The sequence below is a fragment of the Embiotoca jacksoni genome, unplaced genomic scaffold (genome assembly GCF_022577435.1).
Source record: "Embiotoca jacksoni isolate LCO1_2020_lvr unplaced genomic scaffold, fEmbJac1.0.p SCAF_18, whole genome shotgun sequence".
Classification (NCBI taxonomy): Eukaryota; Metazoa; Chordata; class Actinopteri; family Embiotocidae; genus Embiotoca; species Embiotoca jacksoni.
In genome coordinates, this window is record NW_027185318.1 from 12,587,737 (window position 1) to 12,614,197 (window position 26,461).

Here is a 26,461-nt window from a genome sequence, read left to right on the forward strand (position 1 = left end):
CAGCCTCGGCTACAGGTGGCCCGAGTGGTTCTTCTTCACCTTCACATTTTTTCAGCATGTTGCCGACTGAAGCAATTTGTGATAATAAAGCTTGTTTGGTGAAAGCTCAGTAAATGTGACCTTTAATCCCATGTAGTGGTGCTCTTGCAGGGTTGATTTGCACAAACATGAAGAAGAAAGCGAGGAGGTTGCAGGAAGCCGACATCGACAACCTCCAGGAGAACTGTGAGTGATGCACACACACGTGTCTGAAACCTGTCCAATGTTTACATTATCACTTAAATGTTTCACCGTCACCACTGTTTCTGAGCACATTCATGCTGTCAAAAGATGAAAAAAAAAAAAAAGTAAACTTATAGCAGCGTCTTTGCGTGTGGAGGGAAAAAGTCATTAAAAGAGTGTCAGTCAAAACTCAAACGGTAAAAACTGACATGGAAACAGTGACGGTGACATTTATTTCTGTTTCATCTAGCTTTTTTGTTTATACAGATGAATGGAAAAGATTTTAATGATTAAGTAAAATGATTGCTGTCAGCTCAAATAATCACAATCCGGTGATGTTTGTGTGTTTTGTGTGTGTGTTGTGTGTGTCCAGGCTGTGCTCTGTGCAGGTCCAGCGATGACGACCCAGCGATGTTTGGGGAAAAGGTCACACTCAAAGAGCATAAACTCTCCGTCCATTACTTCTGTTTGGTAAGTCGACAGGTGTCCTTTTTCATACGGCACATTTCAAACAAGCCCAATGAAATTCAGAGTGCTCTAAAAGTGACAGAAAAACACATGGAAATAAACTGGGAGATGAATGCATACCAAGATACACGTAAAATGTTTAAAATGACTTGATCGTCAAAATAGTTGCAGATTATTTTTCTGTTCAAAGAAAACAACACTTAATGTGTCCTTCCATGTTTCTCGGTTATTAACAAAATCTCCTTGTTTGTTAGAAAGGTGTTCTTACTGAAGAGGAGCCTACGTCCGGTCTTGTGTGATGGATGTGATATCCAGAGTGTGTGTTCGTAATATAATACCTGTGTGTTGCGTCTCAGCTGTCGTCTTGTGGGTTATACCAACGGGGAGAGGAGAACGAGGGCGTGTTTGGTTTCCTGGTGGACGACATCAAACAGGAGATCCGCCGGTCGGCTTCACTGGTGAGCACTTAATTATTATTATTATTATTATTTAACACTCGGCACACAAGACGTTGTGGAAACAAGACTGATACAGCAAAAACTTGTGCCAAAAGCCTTATTACACCACACTCTGTAGAAAATAGTACAATGGAGATCCAAAACCCTGTTATGTTTAGTCACGGATAAAACATATAGCTGTGCTCACCATGTGTTTGTTTTGTGTTTGTGCTTTAGACGTGTTTTGGCTGTAAGAAGAAGGGAGCATGTGTCGGCTGTAACGTCAGAAGATGCAGGAAGAAGGTTCACTTCCCCTGCGGGAGGAAACATATGTTTGTTTCCCAGTTTACCGGATTCTTCCCGTGAGTGCTGACGACACGTTCAACTTGGTGCTAAAGGGTGGGAATAGATTTCTAGAAATAAAAAAAATTCTGAGGGTATTAAGCTCAGACGTAGTTGGTGTCTGTTGAGATGAGGTCCAGACTGACCAGGCGGCAAATTTCTGATCTATTTATTCCGAGGAACAGTCAGCTGAACAATTGGATCGTAATCCGTCCAGGCCTCTGCAGAGCTGTAGGTTTAAAACACAGCGACAACCGTAGCGGGTTAATGTGGTCCGACCCTCCGTCTCCGTGTGTCCAGGTCTTACTGTCCGAATCACAGTCCCTCTCAGTCTCTGTGTGTGGATGCAGACGTCAGCCTGCCTCAGTCCTGCTCCATCTGTTTGGACTCCATCGAGCCCGTCTTGTCCCACTCCGTCCTCAAGTGTCCGTCCTGCCACGCCAGCTGGTTCCACAGAGACTGTGTGCAGGTAGTGTGCAAAAAACAAACAAAAATGATTTAATATGTGAAGTTATATATCTGTTCCAGATTCATAGGTCAGGGGAGTGAACGTTTTGAAATATTCTCTTTGAACTTTCGTGAGGCGTTCGTGCAGATACTGGAAATGCATCGCTTAAAATCCTACAGGACTGACTCTGACTTTCTGCCTGTGTGTGTGTGTGTGTATATATGTATATGTGTTAGCGTCAGGCCCACAGCGCAGGCCTCTTCTTCTTCAGATGTACGCTCTGTAACAACAAGGAAAGCTTCCAGGAGGACATGCTCAGGATGGGAATCTATATCCCAGAGAGGTGAGGTGACCGTTTTTTTTCTCTCTTCTGCAGCGTTTCGTCCCCTCAGTTCAGTTTGTCGGTTCATTATTTAGTGCAGAGGACGACTGAACTTCTTTTCATATCTGGTATGAATTGTCTTGTTGACTTAGAGCTCCAGGTACTGGATTCAAATTCTTTTTCTTTTTTTTTTTTTTTGCATTTGGTTCCTGCAGAGATGCATCATGGGAGTTGGAGGCAAACGCGTATTCAGACCTGCTGGAGGTTTACAATCACTGCGATGCTCTCACCTGCCTCTGCGACAACGGACGCATACACTCTGCAAAGAGAGGGTACGACATTGACTTTTTCTTTTAAGGCAAGATATAATATCATGTGATTTAGGTGATTGAAATTTAAAATCAGCGCAATAAAAATGACCATAATAGGAATGAAATGTCCGGAATTCAGCGGCAGATATAAAAGCCTTCGGCCCTGATTTAAAAGAACTGAACTGAGCAGACCTCGAGTTTTCTAGGATTTTTTTCACATATGTGGAGTGTAAACTTTGAATGATGCTTCTCCAGGGTTTATTGTGTGGCATTTCTGTTTCTGCGTGTCTCTCAGCTGGTTTGAGGTGATCCGCTGCTGGCTGTGTGGATCCAGAGGGACTCACAGGAAGTGTTCGGGGCTGAGGTCGGACACCAGAGACTGGGCCTGTACCGACTGCACACAGGCTACTGACAGGAAAGGTCCGAGTGGTGTTTTTGAAACTGTTGTTGGGGCTTACCATTTACCTTTTGAAGCATCTGTCTCCTCTCTGCTTTACAAACTATTTTAAAGATGAATGAACTTCATACACACTGTGAACAAGTGTTTTTGTCTTCTCCAGCCTCCCTGGTTGTGTCTCCTCGGGCAGGTCAGAGGAGGAGTCGGCTGTCCAAACGCCGTCTGTCCCCCATCTACTCCTCCATCAGCTGTAAAAGGTACACGAATCCAACCCACGTTTCCCCCACCTCGGACACAGAATTGGTTGTTTACGGTCTCTGTCTCTGGCAGACCATCTTTACCTGTGAGCTGTGGATCACCTGAGGAGCTCCTGCAGTCTTTGGTCCCTCAGGTTCTTCCCCTCAGCGTCCAGGTGGAGGTGAGCGGAGACCAGGCTCTGTCAGCTGGTCTAGACCTGGTCAGGAGGACCGACTTTGACCCCACACACACTCTGTCCGTCAGGTCAGTGGAGCAAAAAGCTCACCTCCGCCGGGATTAACATATTTGCTTCTGCAGCTCTGCTTCAGGCATTTTTCATATGTGTCGTCTTCTCAACCGTCCACCAATCTTTGTCCAGGTTCAAAGATAAGCTGCGGACTACATTTCTCAGCAGCCTCCGGGACGGCGACACAGCCAGGCAGTACTTCCTGAAGCTGCTGGTGCAGCAGATCCAGGACTCTGTGATGTTTGAGGGTCCAGATGGATCCAAGAATCTGGCGCTGGACTCCCAGGGTAAAAAAAAAAATTACTGAACAAAACCGTCATGCAAGCAAATAATTAATCATTGGTCGACAGGTGTCTTTTACAATCTTGTATGTGGACACTTATAACATCCCACATGGGATCGTGTGTGTGTGTGTGTGTGTGTGTGTGTGTGTGTGTGTGTATGTATGTATGTATGTGTGTGTGTGTGTGTTTCAGCTCTACGTGAGGACCTGTACTTCGACGTCGGCTGCCTGCTGGCTCTCTCTATGGTCCACGGCGGTCTGCCTGTCGGCTTCTTCTCCCGAGCTCTCTACCAGTGTCTGTTCAACCACCCGTCCAACCGCCCACTCACCGTCACACACATGACCCCCGACACACACTTCACCCACCAAGTGAGCCGGGTGAGTGCAGGACCAATTCCCCGGTTATACGTTCTTTCCTCTCAGCCGATAACACCGGCAGTGCACAAGTCCTGTAATAATCAAAAGGTCGATTTCCTCATCTCAGATTGCAGCGGCGGAGTCTTTAGATGAGCTGAAAGAAGTCATGGCAGAGAGCTGGGAGTACCTGGAGCTGGCCGGCTGCAACCGACCAATCACAAGCCTGGAGGAGAGGGAGGCTCTGGTGGAGGATCTGGTCGGCTTCACCATGATCACCAGGATGCAGCTGCCACTACAGAGGTAAAATAAAGGAATGGAAATGGAAATGTCAGCAGTTTTTAAAGGCACAGTACATGTTATTTACAGTATGTGACATTGGCCAAAATATAAGATTATAAAATGGCCTTGATAATAAGACTACCCCACTTTACCAATACAGTAATAAATGGATTAAAACATGCAAAACCTCCATCCACCACCCAAAGTCAATCACTTTACTCACAGTAAAAATAGTTTTTATATTACTTTAAATATATTTTTATTATTTTACATGGAAAGACATCACATCTAATTTCTTTTTAAGAAATCACTGGTAATTCATGCACATTTTCTGTAGTAATCATTGTTAAATTGTTTCTTTTTTTAAACTTTAGATATGCTTTTCTAATCCCATTGACAATGTTCCTCAATTTCCTTTTTTTTGTTTGCATTTTTTTTCACTTTGCTTGTTTTTGTCCTCCTTGCAGGTTTCGGAAAGGTCTGCAGACTTTGGGTGTCTTTGATCAGGTGACTGACGTTTTCTTTTCTCCCCGCACACTGTTTGAAGCTTTATCAGACACAAATATGCAGCTGTTTGTCTCCACTATCCTGCAGATTCACATCACTAATTAGTTGCGTTTGACTGAGCAGTGCAGTGTTGTGAGATGACACAGCATTTGGTTGTGGTGAAGATATTATCATTACGTTAGTTTTCATTTATTTAACCGGGTAAAAGGTTTCCACTGTGGGATTTCAATTGAAAACTCTGAAAACAGCATTTCACACTAAATTGAGTTAAAACAGCATCATCAGCATAAAGGTGTGTTCAGGAGTTGATCCGGAAAAAAAAGAAAGAATCGAACGATAAAATGATTAAACTGAACGGTGCTGCGTTGCAGGTCCAGCTCTTCCCGTCGGTCTTCTGCGGTGTTTTCTGCGAAGCCGCAGATCATCTCACGGCTCAGACCGTCGGCCAGCTGTTCACCGTCAGCTTCTCTGAGCAGGAGGAGAAACTGAGACGAGAGATGCCCGTCGTCACCTTCTGGAGACACTTCCTGCTGGAATGCGAAGGTAGGATTTGTATTTAATCCTGCATATATTTGGATCAGGGATCTATTTTTTTTTTTTTTAAGAGATACCTGTGCTAATTCAAAATCACAGAATTATGCTGGCATTGAGGAAAAATTAGCAGCATTAGTTCTGTTCTCTGTGGCTCTCAGCTCCAAATAAAAAAATTAAAAAAAAAGTTTTTAGTCATATCTGGTAATAATGATAAACTCCCCTCCTCCTCCTCTCAGTTGGAAGGAGCTCTGTCTCCCTGCAGGACCTCCTTCACTTCGCCACCGGAGCGGAGGCGCTACCAGCAGTCGACCTTCTCCCTCCTCCATCCATCTCCTTCCTCCACCCTCTCACCTCCTCCCCACCAGGACTCGAAGAGGAGCAGCAGAGGGACGAAGGGCTCTTCCCTCAGAGCGAGCCTGCGTCTAAACACCTCCTGCTGCCCGTCACCTCCTCCTACCAGGCTTTTAAGAGCTCCATGGAGCAGGCTGTCAGCCACCACGTGCACCTTCTCCCCACACGGAGTTAGAGGAGGACTTTCCAGCAACTTGTTTATGACTTAAAGATAAACTCTTTGATTTTTCTGATGTTTTTGACATTTGAACTGTTGTTGGAGCTGCAATTAACAATAGTTCTCAATCGATGTAATATATTGATTTCTTTTGATTGTTTGTTTGTCGGAAAGTAGTTTGAAAAATGTCCATCTCAGCTTCTCAGAGATCAATATATCTTGTCGTTTATCTAAAGTGCTTCAGTTTTGTTGTTGATGTTGAGAAAGATCGATATTGATTCAAAACAAAATCAAAATGTTTTTTTTTAAAGACGGGTATTGTTTGTTTCTCAGAGAAAAGCGTCCTTTTAACTGGAGTTATATGAATATATTTACCATGACACGATGTTAAGTTGTCTATAATGTGGTAGTCATTGTTGCTAATGATAAGGACTGATTTATGGGTATGTTAATTCTCCATCTTGGATTTTTTTTTTTTTATTATTGTTAATCATGTGATTTTGAAAAGGTTCAGTCTGATGTTATTCTATATTTTTCTGACAGTCTGCAAATAGCTCAACTGAGGATTATGTTTTTTACTACGTCCATAAAAATATTTCAGTTACATTATATTAACTCATCAACAACAATGACGTCCAACCTGGTAAATCCAAGAATTTTCCTTTAAATTGAAACCTCACATAGCATTAAGATGTCTGAAATTTCTCCTTTTAAAATCTACATGAATGATGACATGGTCATTGCATTAACTAATTTGATAAACCTCTTTTGTGATTTTTACAGTGCTGATTTTATATCTTTGCCTGAAAAACTGCTTTTAGGTCATTCATATTTTCTATTGTACATTGTTTATTTTTTTAAGGTTTTAATGTTGACTTTTTGCTTTGCTTTTGTATTTCACATTGCCATGATTATGTTTTTTAAAAGAACCATTTTAAAAGTGTGTGTGGATGTCCATTGACGTTATTTGATCGCTATCCCTTCCTGGGAATGAAAGTGAAATGTTCTCCTGCTGTGTCCTTAAAGGCGTTGAAGTGATGTGAGTTCACTAAAACAAAGTTTCAGATTCTTTATCACTTTTTATTTCTGCTTTTACTTTGTTCTTTTCCACCTCGTTCAAATATCCTCATATATCCTTTTCTTTTCGTTTGTCCTCTTGTGCCTGGGAAATACTTGCTTTTAACTGCCTCATAAATTATTATATTACTTTAGTTTCAGAGTGGTAAAAATTATAGCCTGATCGGAAAGTTGTAGGGTGTCAGCAGGAGGGTTAATGGCTGTTCTCTGTCTTTCCGTCGTGGGAAACTGCGAAAGAGTCACACCTCTTCTGACATAACGCCTGTTTGACGAGCAAACAGCGGCAGAGTGAGACATCCTGTTTCTCCAACACCTCTGTCACGGAGAGCTGACGTCAGGCTACAGCCACGTCATCATTCGTCCCGTCACCACCAACAACATCAAACATGGCGGCGTCTGTCCGGGAGAAGCAGGCAGGTCTGTAAAACTGATTTCTTTCCGTCGACAACGGTTACTTTCAGCGGCAGACAACGGCGGTAACGGGCTGCAGAGAGCTCCGCTGACCCCCGGTGTGATTGGAGAGGTTTACCTGCACTGTCAGGCCTCGAACCAGCTAACTTGCCAGTCTTCATCCTAAACTAGCTGCCGGTTGAGCTGCTTAACTGGCGTTTCTGTTTCACTACAGATACAGGAACTCGTTCAATTTTCCTTCCCTTACAGATTGGTTAACAAACCAAGCAGACCGTTAACGTGTTAAAGAAAGGGTTCAGCAGCAGCTTAGCCTGTTCGCTGTCCGTGCTGCTAGCTTCGGGGCGGAACGGGACCAGCTAATGCTACCTGCTGCTAACGGCGACGTTTGCAGGTGCTTAAGTAAAAAAAAATATGTCTTTTAGAAAGCAAAAATAAAACTCTTTAAATCACGCAAATGCAACGCTGTGGCTTCTTAAAGCCTCTTTAATCTTAGTTGTGCGTTCAGAAAATGTTGAATTATTTCCCACCAAATTACAACTGACGCCCCAAACAGACTGAGCAGAAAGAGATATTTGTGTGGTTGCAAACCCTGCAGCTCTGAATGTGGAAACAAAAAGGCAGAGACCTTTAGTCAAGCTACGCTAAGAAGCATTGCATAGGAAGCCCCTGACAACGACTTTCAGAGATAACCAACAAGTTAACAATTGTGATTTACAGTATCTTCACGTAGAACAGATGTCACAACATCTGTAGGAAATACATTAATAACCTCGGGTCAGTATAAACACATCATGTGATTCATGTCAATACTATGATATGAATCACATAAATGTCCATAAAATATAGTTACATACTGACCAGTGAAACAACGTATGAAAAGTCATTCATGCCCATTTAGCATTTTCATGTACAATTCATCAATTGCACAGTGATACACTTAACTGATACAATAAGTGCTCATATCAAGCCTAGTCACGCGTTCACAACTACTGTAACAAGCAAACTCACACACAAAACGGCTTTGTAGACTGTGAAGAGATTCATTAGCTCTTTATGTTGCTGCTGGCTGTTTAACTTACAAAACAAACCGCTTTCATGTCTCCTTAGTGTTGCAGTTGTACTCTGTACGTCACCTTGACTGTTAGCAACAGGTCCGTTAGCCTAGCATTTCAACTTATGCATTAGGCATTTCAAACATTATATCAGAATTACTCAACACCGCACGTTATCGGAAAATATTTACTGTACTCTTATGCCGTACACTGAGGTATGTGCATTTCATTTTGAGGAATGTTAACCCACCTGAATGTAGAAACAAAGAGGCAGAGACCTTTAGCTTCCGGGCACCTTGATTTCAGAGTTGATTCTGGCGCGCGTGCCTCCAACATGTATTGGGTTCCTCCTGAGAGCTCTACGTCATCTAGTGACGTCTCTGGGTATTACGCTGGCGTTGTACCAGACAACATAACTGCTTTTTAAAGACACAATGAAATCTAACAAAAAAAAAAAATTGTGGGGTGTCTTTTTACTTTATACTATTTTTAACTTATTATCTCTGCAATTAACTGTGTCCATTGCTTTTTTTTAAACCCGAACATGATTTATGTGGAGAGCTGTGAAACTGTATCTGAACTGATGTGTAAAAGAAAATCTGGAAAAGTGTACCGAGATTTAAGTGTAAACAATGTTTGTGTGTGTGTGTTATTTTTTTACAGTCGCTTTAAAGCGAATGCTGAACTTCAACGCTCCTCCTCTGAATAACACAGCAGCCGAGCCAGTATGGAAGGTAACTCAGACATTTCTTTTGACGATATAGTAGGAGTCACAGAATTAAGCGGGGAGTAAATTATGAGCATTTTGTAGTAAATTGACTGCTTGATAACCGACACATAAAAGTCAGTTTTAAAACTGTCCTGGTCTGACAGCTGTGTAGACGTGTGTTTAGCTTCTTAGTCGTCTTTTTATATTTCTTTGAGAAATGTCCTCAATTCTTACTGTAGTCTGTATTTTAATTGTGTATTTTATTTATTGGGTAAATTGTAGTCCATTCAAGCAGAGTTTTCTACCAGATACCTTTGACCTCTGTGTTCCCGCAGGTGTTGATATACGACCGGTTTGGCCAAGACATCATCTCCCCACTGCTGTCAGTTAAAGAGCTGCGAGACATGGGCATCACCCTGCATCTGTAAGAGACACACTAAAAAATATGAAAGAAAATACAACTTGGGTTTGGGACTGAAGGATGCTGGGAAAAAAACTGTCACACAACCTAATTGATAAGCCTTGATATCAAACATTAACCTACCTTGAAATTAGAAAATCTTTTGACATTTTTTATTAGTGTATCTTTGTCCAAAAAGTCAAGACTCAGTTTCTTAATATGTCAAAGTCTGAAATTCAATCTGACGGATGAAAGTAAAAAAAAACATTGACACGCATAGAAAGTGAATAACATACAAAATATGTTTTTGTTGCGGTGTGAGAGTATTTTTCCTTCCCGTGTTGTGTTTTTAAGTTCAGAGACACACACTAATGGGATGTTTGTGTGTGTTCAGGCTGCTACACTCAGACAGAGATCCCATTCCAGAGGTTCCAGCCATCTACTTCATCATGCCCACAGAGGAGAACATCGACAGAATCTGTCAGGTGCTCTCACGTGCTCACTAAACTGCTGGCTGTATAAAACATAGAGAGACTGCTTTGACTAACTTTGTCTGTGTGCTGCGAGAATGATTTTTATTTTTGCTGAGAAAACTGAATCTTGGAAGCCAGAAGCTCAGAACTGTAATGTGATGTCCTCTGTGTGTGTGTGTGTGTGTGTGTGTGTGTGTGTGTGTGTGTGTGTGTGTGTGTGTGTGTGTGTGTGTGTAGGACCTGAGGAACCAGCTGTACGAGTCTTACTTCCTGAACTTCATCTCTGCCATCAGTCGAAGTAAATTGGAGGACATCGCCAGCACCGCTTTGGCCGCTAACGCTGTCAGCCAAGTCACCAAGGTTACCATGGTTACCCTCATATTTTTATAGACAAATCTTACGGCCGATTTCGGTGTTGCGTTCACAAGCGCTGCATCCATTCCCTCCTCCACTATAAAACCGCATTTATATTGTTTTGCAGCACAAACTGCAGCCTTGTAAAGCCTTTGGTGAATCAGCTGAGAAGGATTTGTTCACATTATTGTGTCCTGCAGTAACTAATCAGTGGTGCTATCCGTGTGTCTCAGGTGTTCGATCAGTACCTGAACTTCATCACTCTGGAAGACGACATGTTCATCCTCTGCCATCAAAACAAGGAGCTCATCTCCTACCACGGTAGGACACACACACACACACACACACACACACACACACACACACACACACACACACAACCAACAGTGAGTGAGTGTTCCTGATTGTCTCTGTCTCCCCCGTGCAGCCATCAACAGAGCAGACATCCAGGACACAGACATGGATGCCATCATGGACACCATCGTGGATAGTCTCTTCTGTTTCTTCGTCACTCTGGGTGAGTGCAGCTCTCAGGTTCATACATTGCGAGGTGTAAAGGTTTTAACCTGATCTGCTTGGTGAGCAGGACATGAATCTCATTTCTAATTCGGGTTGAGGCAGTTTAGTGATTCCCAGCTCAGTGTGTTACTGTTTCAGTCCACTAGATGGTAATGTCATCTTTTTTTTTTAATTTTTTTATTAGGGTCAAAACTCCATAGATTGGAGAATGACTAATTTGGAAGTAGTTTTTGTTTCTTAAAAGTACAAGTCTGATTAAAGCAATTTCTTTTTAATTCTTTAATGTTCTCAGTTGGATGAAACTTTACTAATATGTGTTGGTGCTGATCAGGTGCGGTGCCGATCATCCGCTGTCCTCGAGGAAACGCAGCAGAGATGGTTGCTGTGGTGAGTTCACTCTAACATGCTGAACTGGAACCTTCCTCTCTTTCTCTAGAGCATGGGTGTCAAACATACGGCCCGTGGGCCGGATCTGGGCCGCCAGGGGGTCCAGCTCGGCCCACCGGATGACTTTGCTGAGTGTGAAAATTACAGAAAGACATACATTGAATTTCAATGAGAATATGGAGGTTTATGAGTACAAACGTTTTGTAATTTTTTTTTTAATCGATCCAGTAATTGCTTCAAAAACAGCGTAAATGCGATGTCTGCTCCGGAGGCAGCAGCGCTCACTGAATCTGCAGAGGAGACCCCAGGCGGATAAACAGTGGGCTGATGTCGTGAGTTTTTGGTCTTTATGTTTCTAGTTTATTGTAGAAAGACCTTAAAATAGGGTTTATCATCCAAAAACCTTCACCAATGATTTAAACAGAGAAATATTGTTGTTATGTATGCGTTATTATACTATGATTTTACTGGTCTGGCCCACTTGAGATCAAAGTGGGCAGTATGTGGCCCCTTAACTAAAATGAGTTTGACACCCCTGCTCGAGAGTATCAACTTTTTAAAGTGTTTGTAACTTTAACACAATTTAAAATGGTTTTCGTCCACTTTGGTCCCAAAGAGTCTCAACTAGGCTTTGGAGGTGTCACTGTATTCATTTATACCACAATATAAATATTGTTTGAGCTGTATGTTTTCAATATATCTTGTTACTGTGAAATACACAACATCATATGTATTTTACTTTTTATATTGCCATGTTGATATTTTACTAAATTATTGCGTCTGTGCCGAACTGTGTGTTCAATGTGTAGAAGCTGGACAAGAAGCTCCGTGAGAACCTGCGCGACGCCAGAAACAGTCTGTTCACTGGAGACAGCATGGCCGCTGGACAGTTCAGGTCAGTGTTCTTGTTGGCTCGGGAATTTGATTGATTAGTAGTTTCTGTCTTCTTGGTCAGGTCTGACTCTGTGTTTATCTTTTTAAAGTTTTTTTTAATCTTCTCCAGTTTCCAGAGGCCCCTGTTCATCCTGGCAGACCGTAACGTGGACATGGCCACGCCCCTCCACCACACCTGGACCTATCAGGCGCTGATCCACGATGTGCTGGTGAGCTGTCAGTCATCTGCCTTTGAATGTACTTGTGGAAACAAATCAGTAGCCAGTGTTGTGATGCTGAGAGCAGGCCGAAGGGAAGCATTCATAATGAGAATAAAAAAAAAAAGGTCCTGAAATCGAACCCTGGGGAACGCCACATTTCATTGGTGCCAGAGAAAAGATGCTGAATCGAAAATGTATGTTATCGGGTCTGTTAAAGTCGAGTCCCCACAATGTGAAATTTTTTTTCCCTTCAACTTGAGTAATACAAACACGCACGATGTTCATCCTCTGCCATCAAAACAAGGAGCTCATCTCCTACCACGGTAGGACACACACACACACACACACACACACACACACACACACACACACACACACACACACACACAAACGCACACACACACACACACACACAAAATATCATCCAGAGCCAGAGAGCCGTCAACTAGTGAGGTGCTGAGGTTAATACTGACAGCACTGGAATGTGGAATTACAGATGTGTTATGTAACATGTCATCAGCATGCGCGCACACACACACTGGCTTTTTAGAAAGGACCAAAGTTTGGCACACCGAGCCCAGAAAACATCCCTCCTAACGAGTCCTTCGGTCTCATATTTATCCTGCAGGATTAATATTCCTTGACCCAGGGTACCCAGTTTGTTCTACAGTCGGACTTGTGCTTTATTTTCGAAGCCAGTACTAATAATTGAGAGGTTAATAAATCTGATCGTGGTGGGCAGCAACACATGAAACATCACCTTATTGCTGTTTCATATTAGTGTTCATGTCAGATGTTGAATGACAAAAAAGTGACTTCACTGCACCAGAGTCAAGAAAATGACACTTTGAACATGATTTGTTTTAGAATAAGTGAAATAATTTTTAGATTTGGATCTTTTAAGGTCTTCCTGGTCCGGAGTCCAGACCGATCTGGTTTGTGTTGTGGTTTGGTTTTGCCAGCTCTTTCTGCCTCGCCGCTCCAGATGGCTGCAGAGTCTCCACATCTTCCTCTTTTTTTTCTTTTTTTTTTTCCTATAAACATGTCTACCACCCAGCAGGAGACGGGATCCCAACACCAAATCTCCCCTCTCATCCATCTGCTGTTCCCATGGCAACATTAATATTATGGTTCACGCGTTGAGGACAGGGATGTTGTTTCTCCCGTCGGCCTCGGTCAGGTTCCAGCGTGGTGTAATTAGCTGTGATGTGCTGTAGGACAGGCTGTCTTCGCTCTGGAGCGCATCCCAGATATCTCCAACACAGCTGCCCTCTCAGGGCCGCTGCTGATCTTGGATCAGATTTTATGTTCACGAACTGTCTCCGAATCACTGCGAGGATTTTAGCACACTCAGAAGCAAGTTGGATGATGACGTCTTTGGTTTTTCTTGATTGGTTGCACTTTGTATTCAGTGCATTTAAAAGACTTAAAGGGTGATGTAGATCATTTAACACAAGAAAAATAGCTTGTATTACATGAAGTTGCATCAGTTGTGGTTTTAAGATGGACCAGTAAGCAGCCAAAATAACCAATCGCCGTCAACGATCACAGCATCTGGACAACCGATAAACCAAAATCCTGACCCAGTTCGTGAAAATATGTGCCTTACCGTATCCACCAGGACTTCCATCTGAACAGGGTGATGATGGAGGAGGGCGCGGGGGCGGAGCCATCACCTGCCGGCGCCAGACCGAAGATGAAAAGCAGGAAGACCTACGACTTGACTGCCGCCGACAAGTTCTGGCAGAAACACAAGGGCAGGTCGGTTTCTGAAGAGGGAGGGTTTCATTTTCAGACCACATCACCTGTCATTCGGAGCTGAAACTGTTCGACGGATCGCAGATTAGCGGATAATTGGTGACTATTTCAGTCATTGGTTTAAAGCGCTTTACAAGCTAAAATGCAAACTAATCTCTAAATCAAGTTTAGGATTTGCTGATTCAGTTTGCTATTGTAAATCACAAAACTGTCACAACTGCTGTGCTGAACTGTGACCTCAAAACTGATATTCCTACCAAACCATGATCATTATTTTGTACTGTAACGCCCCTAATTAGTTGCATAATTTATTGTATCTCTTTATATTTCCACAAGGCAAAAAACAAAATCAGAGCATTATGATATAAATCTATATGCTGATGATATCTTGATGGCCCACCCTTCATCTTTTTTTTTAGTAGAATCTCAGACCTCACCAAGGTCGTGTCGAAAATCTAAATTCTGTCTTTTATCAACTTGCAGTTTGCAGAATATTTGGTTTATTATTGTTGAAGGCTGTTCTCAGTTCAGGGAGATTTCAAGCTCATTTATTCTGCCTTGCTACAGTCCGTTCCCAGAGGTGGCGGAGTCGGTCCAGGAAGAGCTCGACACGTACAGAGCCCAGGAGGACGAGGTGAAACGCCTGAAGAGCATCATGGTGAGACACTCTCACATTTCACACCAGTCATATTCAAAGTTCAAAGTCATTAAACTTACGACCAAAACATTTAAATTCTTGAAGCCCTGAAAAATCCCAGACATCATGTCCATGTCATCATGTTTGATATTGAAGCTTTTAAGAGCTTTACGAGTGAAATCATCAAGTCTCAAAAATAAAAAGTCTGCGTCAACAATGCTCCGGATTATTTCACATGTTTATTCACGTCGTATCTGTTCCGTCTGTAGGGTTTGGAGGGGGAGGATGAAGGAGCCATCAGCATGCTGTCAGACAACACAGCCAAGCTCACCTCCGCTGTCAGGTACTGAACACAGTGGGCGCTCAATCGACAACCGTCGGCACAGGTTGTAGTTAGATACAAACATTTTAGGGAAAATTTTGAGGAAAAACAAGGATCTGTCATCAGCTGTCAAGACTTAAACATGATTCAAGCGCACAAAAGAAACAAAGCCAAAACTCAGGATTGTTAAACTGATTTTACAAATAGGCAGCAAGAGAAAGGGCCCGAAGGAAACACACCAATCGAGCTGTGGTCCACTTTTCATACGGGTCAGTCTTTCCTGTAACGTCTCTGCAGTGTCAGTTCAGCTGATGTAAGAGTCACCGTCTCCTTTCAAAATAGTAAAAGTCAGATTTCAGTGAATTTCTTCGGTTGCTTGCGAGTCGGTTCAAAGAAGGAATTTCCATGAACTTGAGAGGACAGATGGGTCACAAGCCAGAACACATCTGATTTCCCCCTTTTTGAAACCCTGTTGCTTTTTCTCTGAAACTACGCCGAAGGCTCACTTCTCAAACAACCTGTTGTCTGCATCGAGATTTAGTAGAATAGTAAAATTAAAATGACAGGGCTGTTGTGTTTGGATGTAACAGCGAGCGTTGGAAGAGGATTCGCTCCCGTTGACGGCATTTTAGTTATATAATTCCCACACGGTGATACGCGTGACAGTGTTCAATAAAAAAAAAATTTAAAATTAAAAAGAAACGGACTGAAGTGGTTTCTTTTGGCTACATTTTAAAATCTTCTGCGTGTTGCCTGCAGCTCTCTGCCCGAGCTGCTGGAGAAGAAAAGACTGATCGACCTGCACACCAACGTCGCCACCGCAGTACTCGATCACATCAAGGTACACTACAGTCAACATGCTAATGGTACAAAGTTAGTACACTAAACATTCATGCAAGATTAGTGCACATGAAGAACATACAACTTGCACCAGTATTAGTATTCATTATATATTGTGGTTGATCTTTTTTTTTTTTGTACTAACCTGATGCTGTTCTGCGTCCTCAGAGTCGTAAACTGGACGTTTATTTTGAGTACGAGGAGAAACTGATGAGCAAATCGACTTTAGACAAATCACTGCTGGACATCATCAGTGACCCTGATGGTACGGACACACACACACACACACACACACACACACCTATATATAAATAATACAGTATTAGACAGTGATCAAAAAGCATGCTGGGATATGTAGTGAATCAGTAACTGCAGGTTGATGTGAAGTAGTTTCACTGCTGGAACGCACAGATAATATTTATTCTATTGTTGTCATTTTTCACATTAAGAAAACAACCCCGTCAGGTAAAAAAAACCCTGAATAAACTGTGTGTAAATGTTTCTGTTTGTCAGCTGGGACCCCCGAAGACAAAATGAGACTTTTCCTCATCTACTACATCACCGCTCCGCTGGCTCCTTCAGAGGTAGTAACACTCTCACTGACAATACTGTACAATAACAACAAAAACACAAACTAACCAACAATACAACATGCTTACCTGTCGAAACGGACAACAAATAAATGTTTTCACAGTGCAGCAAAATCAATAAGGAAAGATCTACTTTCGCCGATAGTGGTCCATTGAAATATACCCAGATTAGCACCGACGTTCTCTACGTAAATGACCTGAAACCTTAAAACCTGTTTTTAGTTATGATTTTGTATTCAAATCTGTGGTCATAAAGCGGTGAGAATTAGCATCAGAATGTTGTTTTTCAGAGTGTTTTATGGGATGAGTCAGAGGTTGTATGAGTGCACAGATGATAAAGTGGAGCCCCGGTGATGGGATGATGTCCCACTGTGGTTCAGTCCTGTCAAAATGAAAACTCACACAGATGGAGGAAAAGTGACTCCAGGGAATTTGGATCTTTCTGTGAACCTCCTGCGGTTCAGTGTTTTCTGCGAGGAACAAAACGGGGACATGGAGGACACTGGAGGATCTGTGGGGACAAAAGAAATTAAAACCATAGCAGAAAAGATAGAAATAGATTTCCTGTGAACCAACGGAGACCTTTTAACACTCACCGTCAGGGTGAAAGGTCAGGAAGGTGTTGTTGTCTTTTTTGATTGCGGGTTTATTCACTTTGTTGTGTTCTTGTTTTGGAGGGAGATGTGATGGGTTCACGTTCGGTATGGAGTTATTTTTTACTGAATTAGAGAAAAATTTATGAAACGAGCAAAACAAGTTTCTAAAATAGCAAATCATCTAAGAAATTGACAAAAGGTGGAACTTTTCCTTGACAGGGTTTTCAGATTTATCATTGTAAACTGTTCTGACATTTTAAGCTTCAGAATAAAAGATAGTCTCCAAAGTAAATTAGGTGAGTTTGTACCAGCCACCTGTTTTTATGTAAAATTTGTGCAACGCTGGACAACTTTTGAAACATCAACAGTTGGTGTATCAAGCGTCCACTGAAGAGATGAAAACCATCACGTGTGTGTGTGTGTGTGTGTGTGTGTGTGTGTGTGTGTGTGTGTGTGTGTGAAGCGGCAAGGAAACTGGAACCGCCCAATATTAATACATAAAACAAAAAGAAACATCATATTATGTGTTTTAAAATAAACACATGTTGGTGTGAATGGAGTGAATGACAATTCATTTTGCGATGCAAAACACCACCGAACCAATTCGGTTAGCGCCATGAACATATTGAAGTTCGGTAACCTGACCATCTCATCCAACATCAAATGGATTAATTTGATTTATACCTCATGAGTTTACTGTTATATAAAAAACAGTATTGTGCACAACTGATCGCGTCTTTTCCAGGTTTTAGAAGTAGACGCTAACCTAAAGCCAAGCTTGCAGCGTCTTGCTGAGGACGTTTTTGGCAGTACGACGGGATGAGATCGCGATGGCAGAAATTCCTCTTGAGATTTGTGCCGTTTTCTATCCAAAACAAAAGTTCACTCATCATCTCAGACAGCAAGCACTCCAGATCTTCCCTTCGTCCCCGCCAGGCTTCTTCCTCTCCAACGCCCACAAAGAGCTCAGGGGGGACGGTTACATCACCAGCTGTGGATTGGCAAACAATAGACACAGTTTAGGCAAACGGTTTGAAGTCAGCGAAAACCTCAATTTATTGATCAATAGCCACATTCTGGCCTCACTCGACCAGAAGTATCTTCTTGGCTTTGCCATATTTCATCGTGAGCCAGTGAACAAAGACAACCAGTCAAAGTTTCCTTCAGAAAACGGAGACCTGGTTCGAGTCATTGTGAAGGGAACACAGCTGCATCAGGTTTAGTTTGGCAGCGAACGCCTCTCATCATTTACAATCCGACAGGGACTGTGATAGTTATTAGTTTGCTCCGAGCTAACGCATCAGGACTTCATTCCTTTTTATTCATTATCACCTTTTGATGGGAGCCCTGACGCAGACACGGGGATCGGTAATCTCCGACAACGACCTGAAGTGTCTCAATCAGTCAAGACCAGAAAAACACCTGAAATATCCCCGAACCTTTTTTTTTTTTTTTCTTCTCTCTCTCTCCTTTTTAAACGCAGTCACTCGGACGTACCCGTCCAGGTCTCCAGCTGCTGATGTGGGTAGAGCGCTCAGCTCGCACACCTGTAGAACTCATTACAACAATCCATCTCAATTATTCAAGCCGGTGATCATTCAACATCGGTAAAACAGAAACGGGCCAAGATCTCAAAGCAAGAAATCTCATTTAGTCGTGGACATCCATCAACACCGCTGTTAAACCTCTCCAACAAAAACTCGTAACGGGGTTATCGATCGCCGGTGACATCACAATTGGGAGAGGGGACGTTTTCAAAAAGCTAAATATAAAGTTTTGGCAACTGCGCGTCATGAAGCGGAACGTCTTTGTTACTTTATCTGACCGTTTTTTTTAGCCGTCTGCCATCACTTGTTCTACTCGTCGTTGGCAAAAGACGGGAAATGGTTGTAAATGATACATTTCAACAGACACACATTAGTTGTGGGGTAAAACACTTTGCATGCAATTTAAAAACAACAACAACAACAACAGCATTAAGCTAATTTAAAACGACCCTAAAGCTCCCAGAATGCCTCAAACAACCTGCGTCGCATCATGAACGGGCAGACGACATCTGAACGGCCACGCCGGAGAGTTTCTGCTAGAAGACGCAAGTAATCGTTGAATTCGAGATAATGAGTCGCACTTAAAAGACTCCTGGAAGACATTCGTGGTGTTGGTCGCAGGGTTAGTGACAGAACTGGATTTGACCAACAGTAACGAGGCGGTTTGATGATCGGAAAAGCTCTTTTCTTTGTGGCCTGCGATTCTCAGAATTTCGTCCCATTTCCTCCGTCCGACGGATGCTGAGACGGTTCTCCCCTCTGCCAAAGACATGAGCCTTTCTTTTATCTTCGGTCCAACGGAGAGATAAATCCCCCCTCCCCCCAGGGATTACCCCCGCTCAACCTCCTTCGCCACCCACTCCTTCAGTTCTTCCCTGTCATTTCTGGTCATCCCTCCACCTCTGTGACCAACTCTTGGCCCCCTGTCTGTTTCTTTTTGTCTCTCTTTCCTTCCTTTGATCTCTCTCTTACCCCCACCCCCGTCCTATGTGCTGCTTGACTTTTCTGGGATTTTTACAGCTCTACAAAAACACCCGCACGCACACTTTTTTTTTTCCCCGTACCCACACTCACGTGGCTCTGCGACTCTTCGGTGGCTCCCGCTGAGCAGCCAATCAGGAACTTATTAAAGAGGAGACTGCGGGGAGATGATCCACATTACGTCACCTTCGATAGCAATACATACGAAGGAGGAATCGGGTGGAATGTTTTCATATCACCGAAACCTATACGGCAATGTGTTTTGGGGCCCACTTTAGGTGGGGCCTTTAAAACAACTTCTAAAAATCAGTCTGATGATGAACTCGCAACCGAAAACCACTTTGATGACATATTTCAGGTGTTGTTATATATTTATATTTCAGTCACTGTGCAGGTTGGAGAATTGCAAATGCACATCAGTGACCAAAAGACAAAACCACCGCACGTATCCCCTCGTTTATTGACCCCTTAACACTCATCGGTTAATTCTAAATCAAATTTGAGCACAAAATTCAGTATTTAAAAAGGTGTGAACTATGTTTAATACCACAGCAGCAATAGTCCCTTACATTGTAGTGAGTGTGGACACTTTTATGTGGTCTATAGGGGGCGCACTGTTTCCACAGTAAGAGTCCAAAAAACGAAATTTTTCGAAGCTTTTAGTCCTTTTTAATTTAAAAAAAAAAAAAAGAAGGTGTCATTTTATGTAGTAACATTTTCTTCTACAGAGAGTGTTGCATTATGGGTTGTCTGTAGCATTAACGTCGCTATGCCAGCGAGTGTTGTTTTAGTCCATTTATAGTGAGGCATTCTTTAACCTGCAGGAGTTTCTGAAGGTTCCTGTTTTTTGCTGAAACAGAAATTCATGATGAGTAAAAACGAGTTCATAAAATCCCCCAATGTCAGAAAAAAAAAAAGCAGAGAGAGAATCTGTCAAACCGCCAGTGAGGAAGAGGTCACTTCCTGGAGCGTCTTCAGTTACGCTGCTTTTTGAGAAACAAGTCTTAAGTTTAAGAGGTTTTGTAAAGGTGGCTTCTATCATCATCTTAACCTGCGAGTGTTTTTCTGTGTTTCAGTCGGACTTGGAGCAGTATAAGAAGGCGTTGTTGGACGCAGGTTGTGACCTTTCACCTCTCAACTACATCAAACAGTGGAAGTGAGTCGGTCTTGTTCTGTAAAAAAAAAAGAAAAAAAAAAAAATTGATGTTCAGCAACATCATTCATAAACAGCGATACCACATCTTAGGATCTATATATTATCGGAACAATAATGAAAAATGCACTTTATTATTATAAAAGCCCAAGGTGATGTCTTAAGATGTCCTAAAAGCAAATATTTTAAATTTACGGTCACAAACATTTTGTCAATTTTTCTTGAAAACAAATTACTTGACTATTAATTAGCTGTGACTTGACTAAGAATTTCCAACGAAATGTATTTATTGCTTCAGGGTTCAGGGATAATTGTATTTGATCATATTATGTGGATGATAAAACTGACAAGACTGTAACTATGTCATACTTATTTTTTTTTAAGGGCGTTTACAAAAATGGCCGCCACACCAGCTAACTACGGGAACAGTGGAGTCAAACCCATGGGGTAAGTTGACATTAAAAATGATTTGTTTATAATAATGTTTTCAACTGTTTTTGTGCCTTTTTTAACAAAACAAAAAAAACGGAATATAGTTTTAAAAGTAATTTAGTCAAATAAATGCAAACGGGCAATTTCTGAAACTTTTCATGCAAGTGAAATAAAAAGCCATCGTTTGTTTGCAGCTTTGAGACTTTGTTTTTCTAGACGGAGCTCGTATCATATTGAAAACTCTGCTCTTCGTCGACTACCAGCCTAACCCCGTCCTCCTCCTATTGCTTCACTCCCCCCTCCTCCTGCTCCTCCTCTTCCTCCTCCTCCCGATCTTCCTTCATGTATTTCTCCTCCCTTGTTTTCCTCCCTCCTTCCTCTGCAGGCTGTTCTCCCGAGTGATGAATACCGGCTCGCAGTTCGTCATGGAGGGTGTGAAGAACCTGGTGCTCAAGCAACATGTGAGTCCAATTCTCTCTGCCGCCGTTAAACTGCTGGAAAAGCGGACGGAATATAAACTGTACCTACGAACACCAACCAAACGTACACGTTTGTAAGTCATGAAGAAACAATCGAAATGACTCCATCTTAGTTAGAGCCTGGTTCGTGCTCATTTGTTCTTGCTCAGAGAGCGAACACTTGATTTGACCTGCCTGCTCCACCAGAACACTCCACCCGGCCTGTGTCTGGCAGGAGGTTAAATCAAGCGTATCTAATGTGATGGACTCCTCATTCCTGGACCCCAGGGATGATGATGACAACAAGGATGATGAGGCTGGGGATGTTTCAGGGTGAAACTGGCACCGACCCGAAGTCATTTATAATTGTCAGACACACGAACGGGGGAGGTTTGTCTGTTTTCTTCACCCAGAAGCTGAAGTCAGGCTCATGATGAGCCGCAGAGCTGACAGAGCATTACCAGACATTCAACATTCAGTCTGGATGCAGCTCCTGTTGGGGAGGATTTTAGAAGTTTTCTTTCACGCTCACATCTCCAGTTTTAAAAAAAATAGCTGCTCATGGAAATTTTTGAGAACAAAATCCAAACCAAACACAGATTCCTGTAAATCTGCTCGATGGAAACCGACCAGTCTAAACCTGAAAAAGACTTTCAAGTCATTAACACATTAAAACACATTTAAAATACTCAAATCTGTGATGGAGGAAAATAACGCTGAGATTTCCTTTTGAAACTGGTGAAATAAAAGTAACATTATCCCAAATAAAATCATGCAAAATAAAACTATTTGAAGTTAAAAAGTAAGTTTGTGTTTAACTATTTATTTGTTGTTAAAGTAAGTTTTTAAGGTTGATTTAATTGTTCTCTTTCAGAACCTCCCAGTCACTCGGATCCTGGACAACCTGATGGAGATGAAGTCTCATCCTGTGAGTTTATTGTTGTCTGTCCGTTCTGTTTTTTTTTTTATTATTTTTTTTTTTTATCATTTTAAACAATTTCCGAGTTGGTGCAGTTTGTTATTAATTTTTGCCAAAAATGTGTGCATTTTTATTTTCTTTACAACTTCAATTTTTTAACTCTCAGCTCAAAGCCCATTGGTTCCTACTGAAGATGTAACTCTTTAAAAACAGATTACACTACTCGCATGTGACCACACGTGAAGCCGTCAATTCAGCGCACAGAACAAAGAGGGGAATTTTTGATTTGCTCCTCAACTTGTAGTCCATTTGGGAGCAGACAGACAGACAGACAGACAGACACACACACACACACACACACACACACACACACACACACACACACACACACAACCTGAAACTGGTTCTAAAACCAACTCTTAACCCTCAAACAAGTCCCAAATGTCCTCCCTCCTAAAATCTCAAACTGGTCCTCACAGTGATAGACGTACACACACAAGCACAAACACAAACACACACGCACTCGCGCACACACAAGCACGCACTCTCGCGCACACACACACACACAAGCACTCGCGCGCGCGCACACACACACACACACGGCAGGTTTCTCAGCGTCTGGAGTTACAGAGGACCAACAAAGATCCTGTTGTTGTGAATGTGAGGCGGTGTGTGTATGTGTGTGGAGGAGGGGGAAGTAGGAAGGGGGGGTGAACAGGCCTGGGATGAAGATGAAAGAAAATAGAAGAGCACATTATCCCTCTATCAGATCGTCCCTCCGTGTGTGTGAATGTTGTTCCTGTTGCATTTTTGGGGGTTACGTTGGGGTTAAGGTTTAGGAAACCGTCAGGAATTTCTAAAGATTGACGTGGAGCATTAACCTCAAAAATGCATCGGCCACTTCGATGAGGCAGACGAAGCCACATATTAAAATCCGACAATTTCTCAGAGTAACGCCTACCAAACTTAAATCACTCAGCACAGTAGTCGCTGGTCGCGTGCTCGTGGTTGTTGCAGCACAGCAAAGCTTCACTGTTCGACAGTCGAGAACGGATGCACAGATGAGGCGTCGGTTGATTTGTGATTTTTTTTTTTTACCAGCTACCATGGCAATTACAGTAGTTTCACTGCGAGGGAACTCACACGTGTATGATGCATTCAGTGTTTTATAAGCCTAAAATTCGGTCAATGACTGGATGACTCTCTGGAGGTTGAGGCTGAAGTCAAACAATAAAGTTTCCGAACACTAAGATTCTTCTTGCTGAGTGGATGAAGTGATGATTGGATTTGTGGTCGTGACCAATGATGAACTAGGATTTCTGTTTTGTCAGGATGTAACTGAAGAAAGTTTGCAGCCATCCAATGAAATTGTTTCTTAATATGGAAATTCAAATATAATTTTATGTTTTGTTTTTTTTCCTTGTATGATCTTCCAGGACACAGACGACTACCGATACTTCGACCCAAAGATGCTGCGAGGCAGCGAGAGGTACGACTACAATTCAGTAATCGCATCTGCTCGGTGGCGGCTGAGTTTTAGCAGAGCTGCAGCTTCTCCGTCAGTCAGTCAGTAAAACACAGGCTGCCGTTGAGTGATAGAAAGTCCAGGAATGTCTCATCATCTCTTTCTCGTCAATCTTTTTTTTTCTTCTTCTTCTTCTTTCAGTTCCATTCCCAGGAACAAGAACCCGTTTCAGGAGGTGAGTTTGTGTTTCTGGACCAAAGTTTGATTGTTAAGATTCATTTCGGGGTGATTTTCCAGGACAAACACAAATTGAAAAGGAATACAAATCATACTGGAAAGGATGTTGCACATCACAAATCCTGCCGGGGGCAAAGTTAACTGTTGCTTCGCTCTGATAGAAGTTACAGACTTTAGGATATTTATCTCTTTCTTAAAATGTATTTGGACTTGGACCTTAGATTTAGACCCACAGGGGAAACTAGTTTTGTCTTGCGTGTAAAATGACTTGCAAATAAAATAGAACAGCAAAAACTATTTTAAATTTCATATTTCTATGACACATTTTTCATTCAGATTTCTCAAGTTCATACCTTCTATTAAAATGTGTTTTATTTAATTTTTTGTCCTAGCCCTTAATTTTCTAAATACAAATATTCCCCTAATAAGTGTTCATTTTCTGTTTCTTCATACAAATGTGTTTACAATATTAGAAACCGACACATTTCTATGTTCTGTGAACATTACATGAGAATTTTATTGCTTCTCTGTCTTATTTTAAATATTGAATAATGGGGGTTTAGAGAAAATAAGACATTTGATAACTACAAATTAGACTTCAGAATTTTGTGCTGGAGGATTTCCTCCATTTTCTGTAGTTTTATTGGTCAGCAGACTAGTTGATGCTTAAATATAATCATTAGTTGTCAGTTGCGTAGAAGCTGCAAAGACTTTAAATGCATCTTAAAACACAAGTTTGAATTTCTACCTGCTGCTCTGTTTCAGGCCATTGTGTTTGTGGTAGGAGGTGGAAACTACATCGAATACCAGAACCTGGTGGACTACACCAAGGTACCGTAATACTGCTGTCCAGCGCACAATTTATTTGAAACTTTCCCATAAATAATTTACAAGAGATTTGTTTCATCTTTTTGATGAATAGAAATTCGCTATGAAATGGGAATTCTCCGATTTGTACTGTTCGGACCAGGTTCTGCTGCAGGAAACATTGTTGGTGTAATTTTTTTGTATTTTTTTCTAGTCTAAACAGGGGAAGAAGATTGTTTACGGCTGCAGTGAGCTCTTCAACGCTCCTCAGTTCATCAAACAGGTGAGAACCCGCCCACCATTTTTTAAAATCCTCTTGTCTGTTATCGCCACCTGTTGACTTCCTCCTCCTCCTCCCTCTTCTTCACAGCTCTCCCAACTTGGCCAAAAGTGACATGGACACCAACAACATGTGAATCTCTCTCTCTCTAGGATCTGATCTCTTTATTCCACTTTGTTTTATATCATCTCTGTTCTGTAAATGGACTAAACGTTTTCTGTCTTCATTGTAATTTCTGTTCCTCCCGCTCAGCGCTAATAAAACTTAACTGTTCCGGCTCACTGCGGCCTCAGAGTTCATTTGTTTACTCCGATTTTTATTATGAATAAAGTTAAGTTTAGCAAAAGAATCTTCTTGAGTCAAAAGTGCATCTTTTCTAAGCATCTGTATCATAAAATAAATACAGCTCTCAGAATTATTTGCAACTTTTAAACTACGAATATATGAAAATTTAAGTTTATAAGTGCATCACGTGGACATGAAAATGCTGTACTTTTGCATATTAACCTGAAATTGTGTCCACCAATGGACAAGAATTGTGGGAACAAGGAAATGCCAAATTAAATTTTTATAAAATTTTGTTTTAAAATAAATTTTTAGTACGTTCAAAAGTATGAGGTAATTGTTTATTCTATGTAAATTGTGTTTTCAATGTCCTAGGTTTTAATTTAAATATAACTATTTATGCTTATAAATTTGTCTCCTCAGTTTTTTTTTTTTTTTTTTTGCAGGCTGGAAAAGTTCTTAAACTCAGAAGAGTAGGAGGACACCTGTGTGGGCGCGCACGCGCACACACACACACACACACACACACATATCATCCTTCACTTTTAAAGACAGCCCAGCACAGTGTGGTACAGCTCCATGTTCGTCCAACACCACGGCACCAAAAACAAAGAGCTTAATCTGAGGATTATGTCAGCATGGCATTTTAATCTGGGTGTGTGCGTACTTGTTTGGCTAATGTTGTGAGGACCAAACTCTGGCGTTTTTAAAGCTCAAGAGTGAGGACATTTTGGGACCTTAAAAAATAAGGGATGTTTCAGGATTCGGGTGAGAATTTT

The 26,461-nt window shown here is 41.8% G+C and overlaps 2 protein-coding genes across 2 annotated transcripts; both read left to right on the plus strand.

Annotated features, from left to right (window-relative positions):
- The first annotated feature begins 167 nt into the window (after nucleotides 1-167).
- Nucleotides 168-6,266, plus strand: g2e3 (G2/M-phase specific E3 ubiquitin protein ligase). The gene is made up of 16 exons (XM_069151832.1): nucleotides 168-225; nucleotides 596-693; nucleotides 1,047-1,148; nucleotides 1,365-1,489; nucleotides 1,770-1,938; nucleotides 2,154-2,260; nucleotides 2,455-2,571; nucleotides 2,846-2,970; nucleotides 3,111-3,204; nucleotides 3,278-3,448; nucleotides 3,564-3,718; nucleotides 3,908-4,092; nucleotides 4,199-4,371; nucleotides 4,818-4,857; nucleotides 5,229-5,400; nucleotides 5,628-6,266. The coding sequence occupies exons 1-16, from the start codon at nucleotides 168-170 to the stop codon at nucleotides 5,915-5,917; spliced, it is 2,181 nt and encodes a 726-aa protein (XP_069007933.1). The 3' UTR covers nucleotides 5,918-6,266.
- A 1,075-nt stretch (nucleotides 6,267-7,341) lies between these two features.
- scfd1 (sec1 family domain containing 1) lies at nucleotides 7,342-25,678 on the plus strand. Its single transcript, XM_069152833.1, has 25 exons — nucleotides 7,342-7,393; nucleotides 9,103-9,173; nucleotides 9,484-9,572; nucleotides 9,943-10,033; nucleotides 10,259-10,381; nucleotides 10,609-10,696; nucleotides 10,803-10,892; nucleotides 11,226-11,281; nucleotides 12,091-12,176; nucleotides 12,285-12,384; nucleotides 13,997-14,136; nucleotides 14,701-14,791; nucleotides 15,040-15,113; nucleotides 15,852-15,933; nucleotides 16,101-16,197; nucleotides 16,446-16,516; nucleotides 20,723-20,802; nucleotides 21,184-21,246; nucleotides 21,617-21,692; nucleotides 22,564-22,617; nucleotides 24,045-24,097; nucleotides 24,275-24,308; nucleotides 25,076-25,141; nucleotides 25,332-25,400; nucleotides 25,488-25,678. Exons 1-25 carry the CDS (start codon nucleotides 7,363-7,365, stop codon nucleotides 25,509-25,511), a joined length of 1,899 nt encoding a protein of 632 aa, XP_069008934.1. The 5' UTR covers nucleotides 7,342-7,362; the 3' UTR covers nucleotides 25,512-25,678.
- The last annotated feature ends 783 nt before the right edge of the window (nucleotides 25,679-26,461 follow it).

Coding starts and splice junctions, on each gene's coding strand:
- g2e3 (XM_069151832.1), top strand. CDS start 168: ATGAAGAAGAAAGCGAGGAGGTTGCAGGAAGCCGACATCGACAACCTC. Junction 1,490..1,769: donor CAGTTTACCGGATTCTTCCC/GTGAGTGCTGAC, acceptor CCGTGTGTCCAG/GTCTTACTGTCCGAATCACA. Junction 2,261..2,454: donor GGAATCTATATCCCAGAGAG/GTGAGGTGACCG, acceptor TGGTTCCTGCAG/AGATGCATCATGGGAGTTGG.
- scfd1 (XM_069152833.1), top strand. CDS start 7,363: ATGGCGGCGTCTGTCCGGGAGAAGCAGGCAG. Junction 15,114..15,851: donor AAGCTCACCTCCGCTGTCAG/GTACTGAACACA, acceptor TGTTGCCTGCAG/CTCTCTGCCCGAGCTGCTGG. Junction 22,618..24,044: donor TGGAGATGAAGTCTCATCCT/GTGAGTTTATTG, acceptor ATGATCTTCCAG/GACACAGACGACTACCGATA.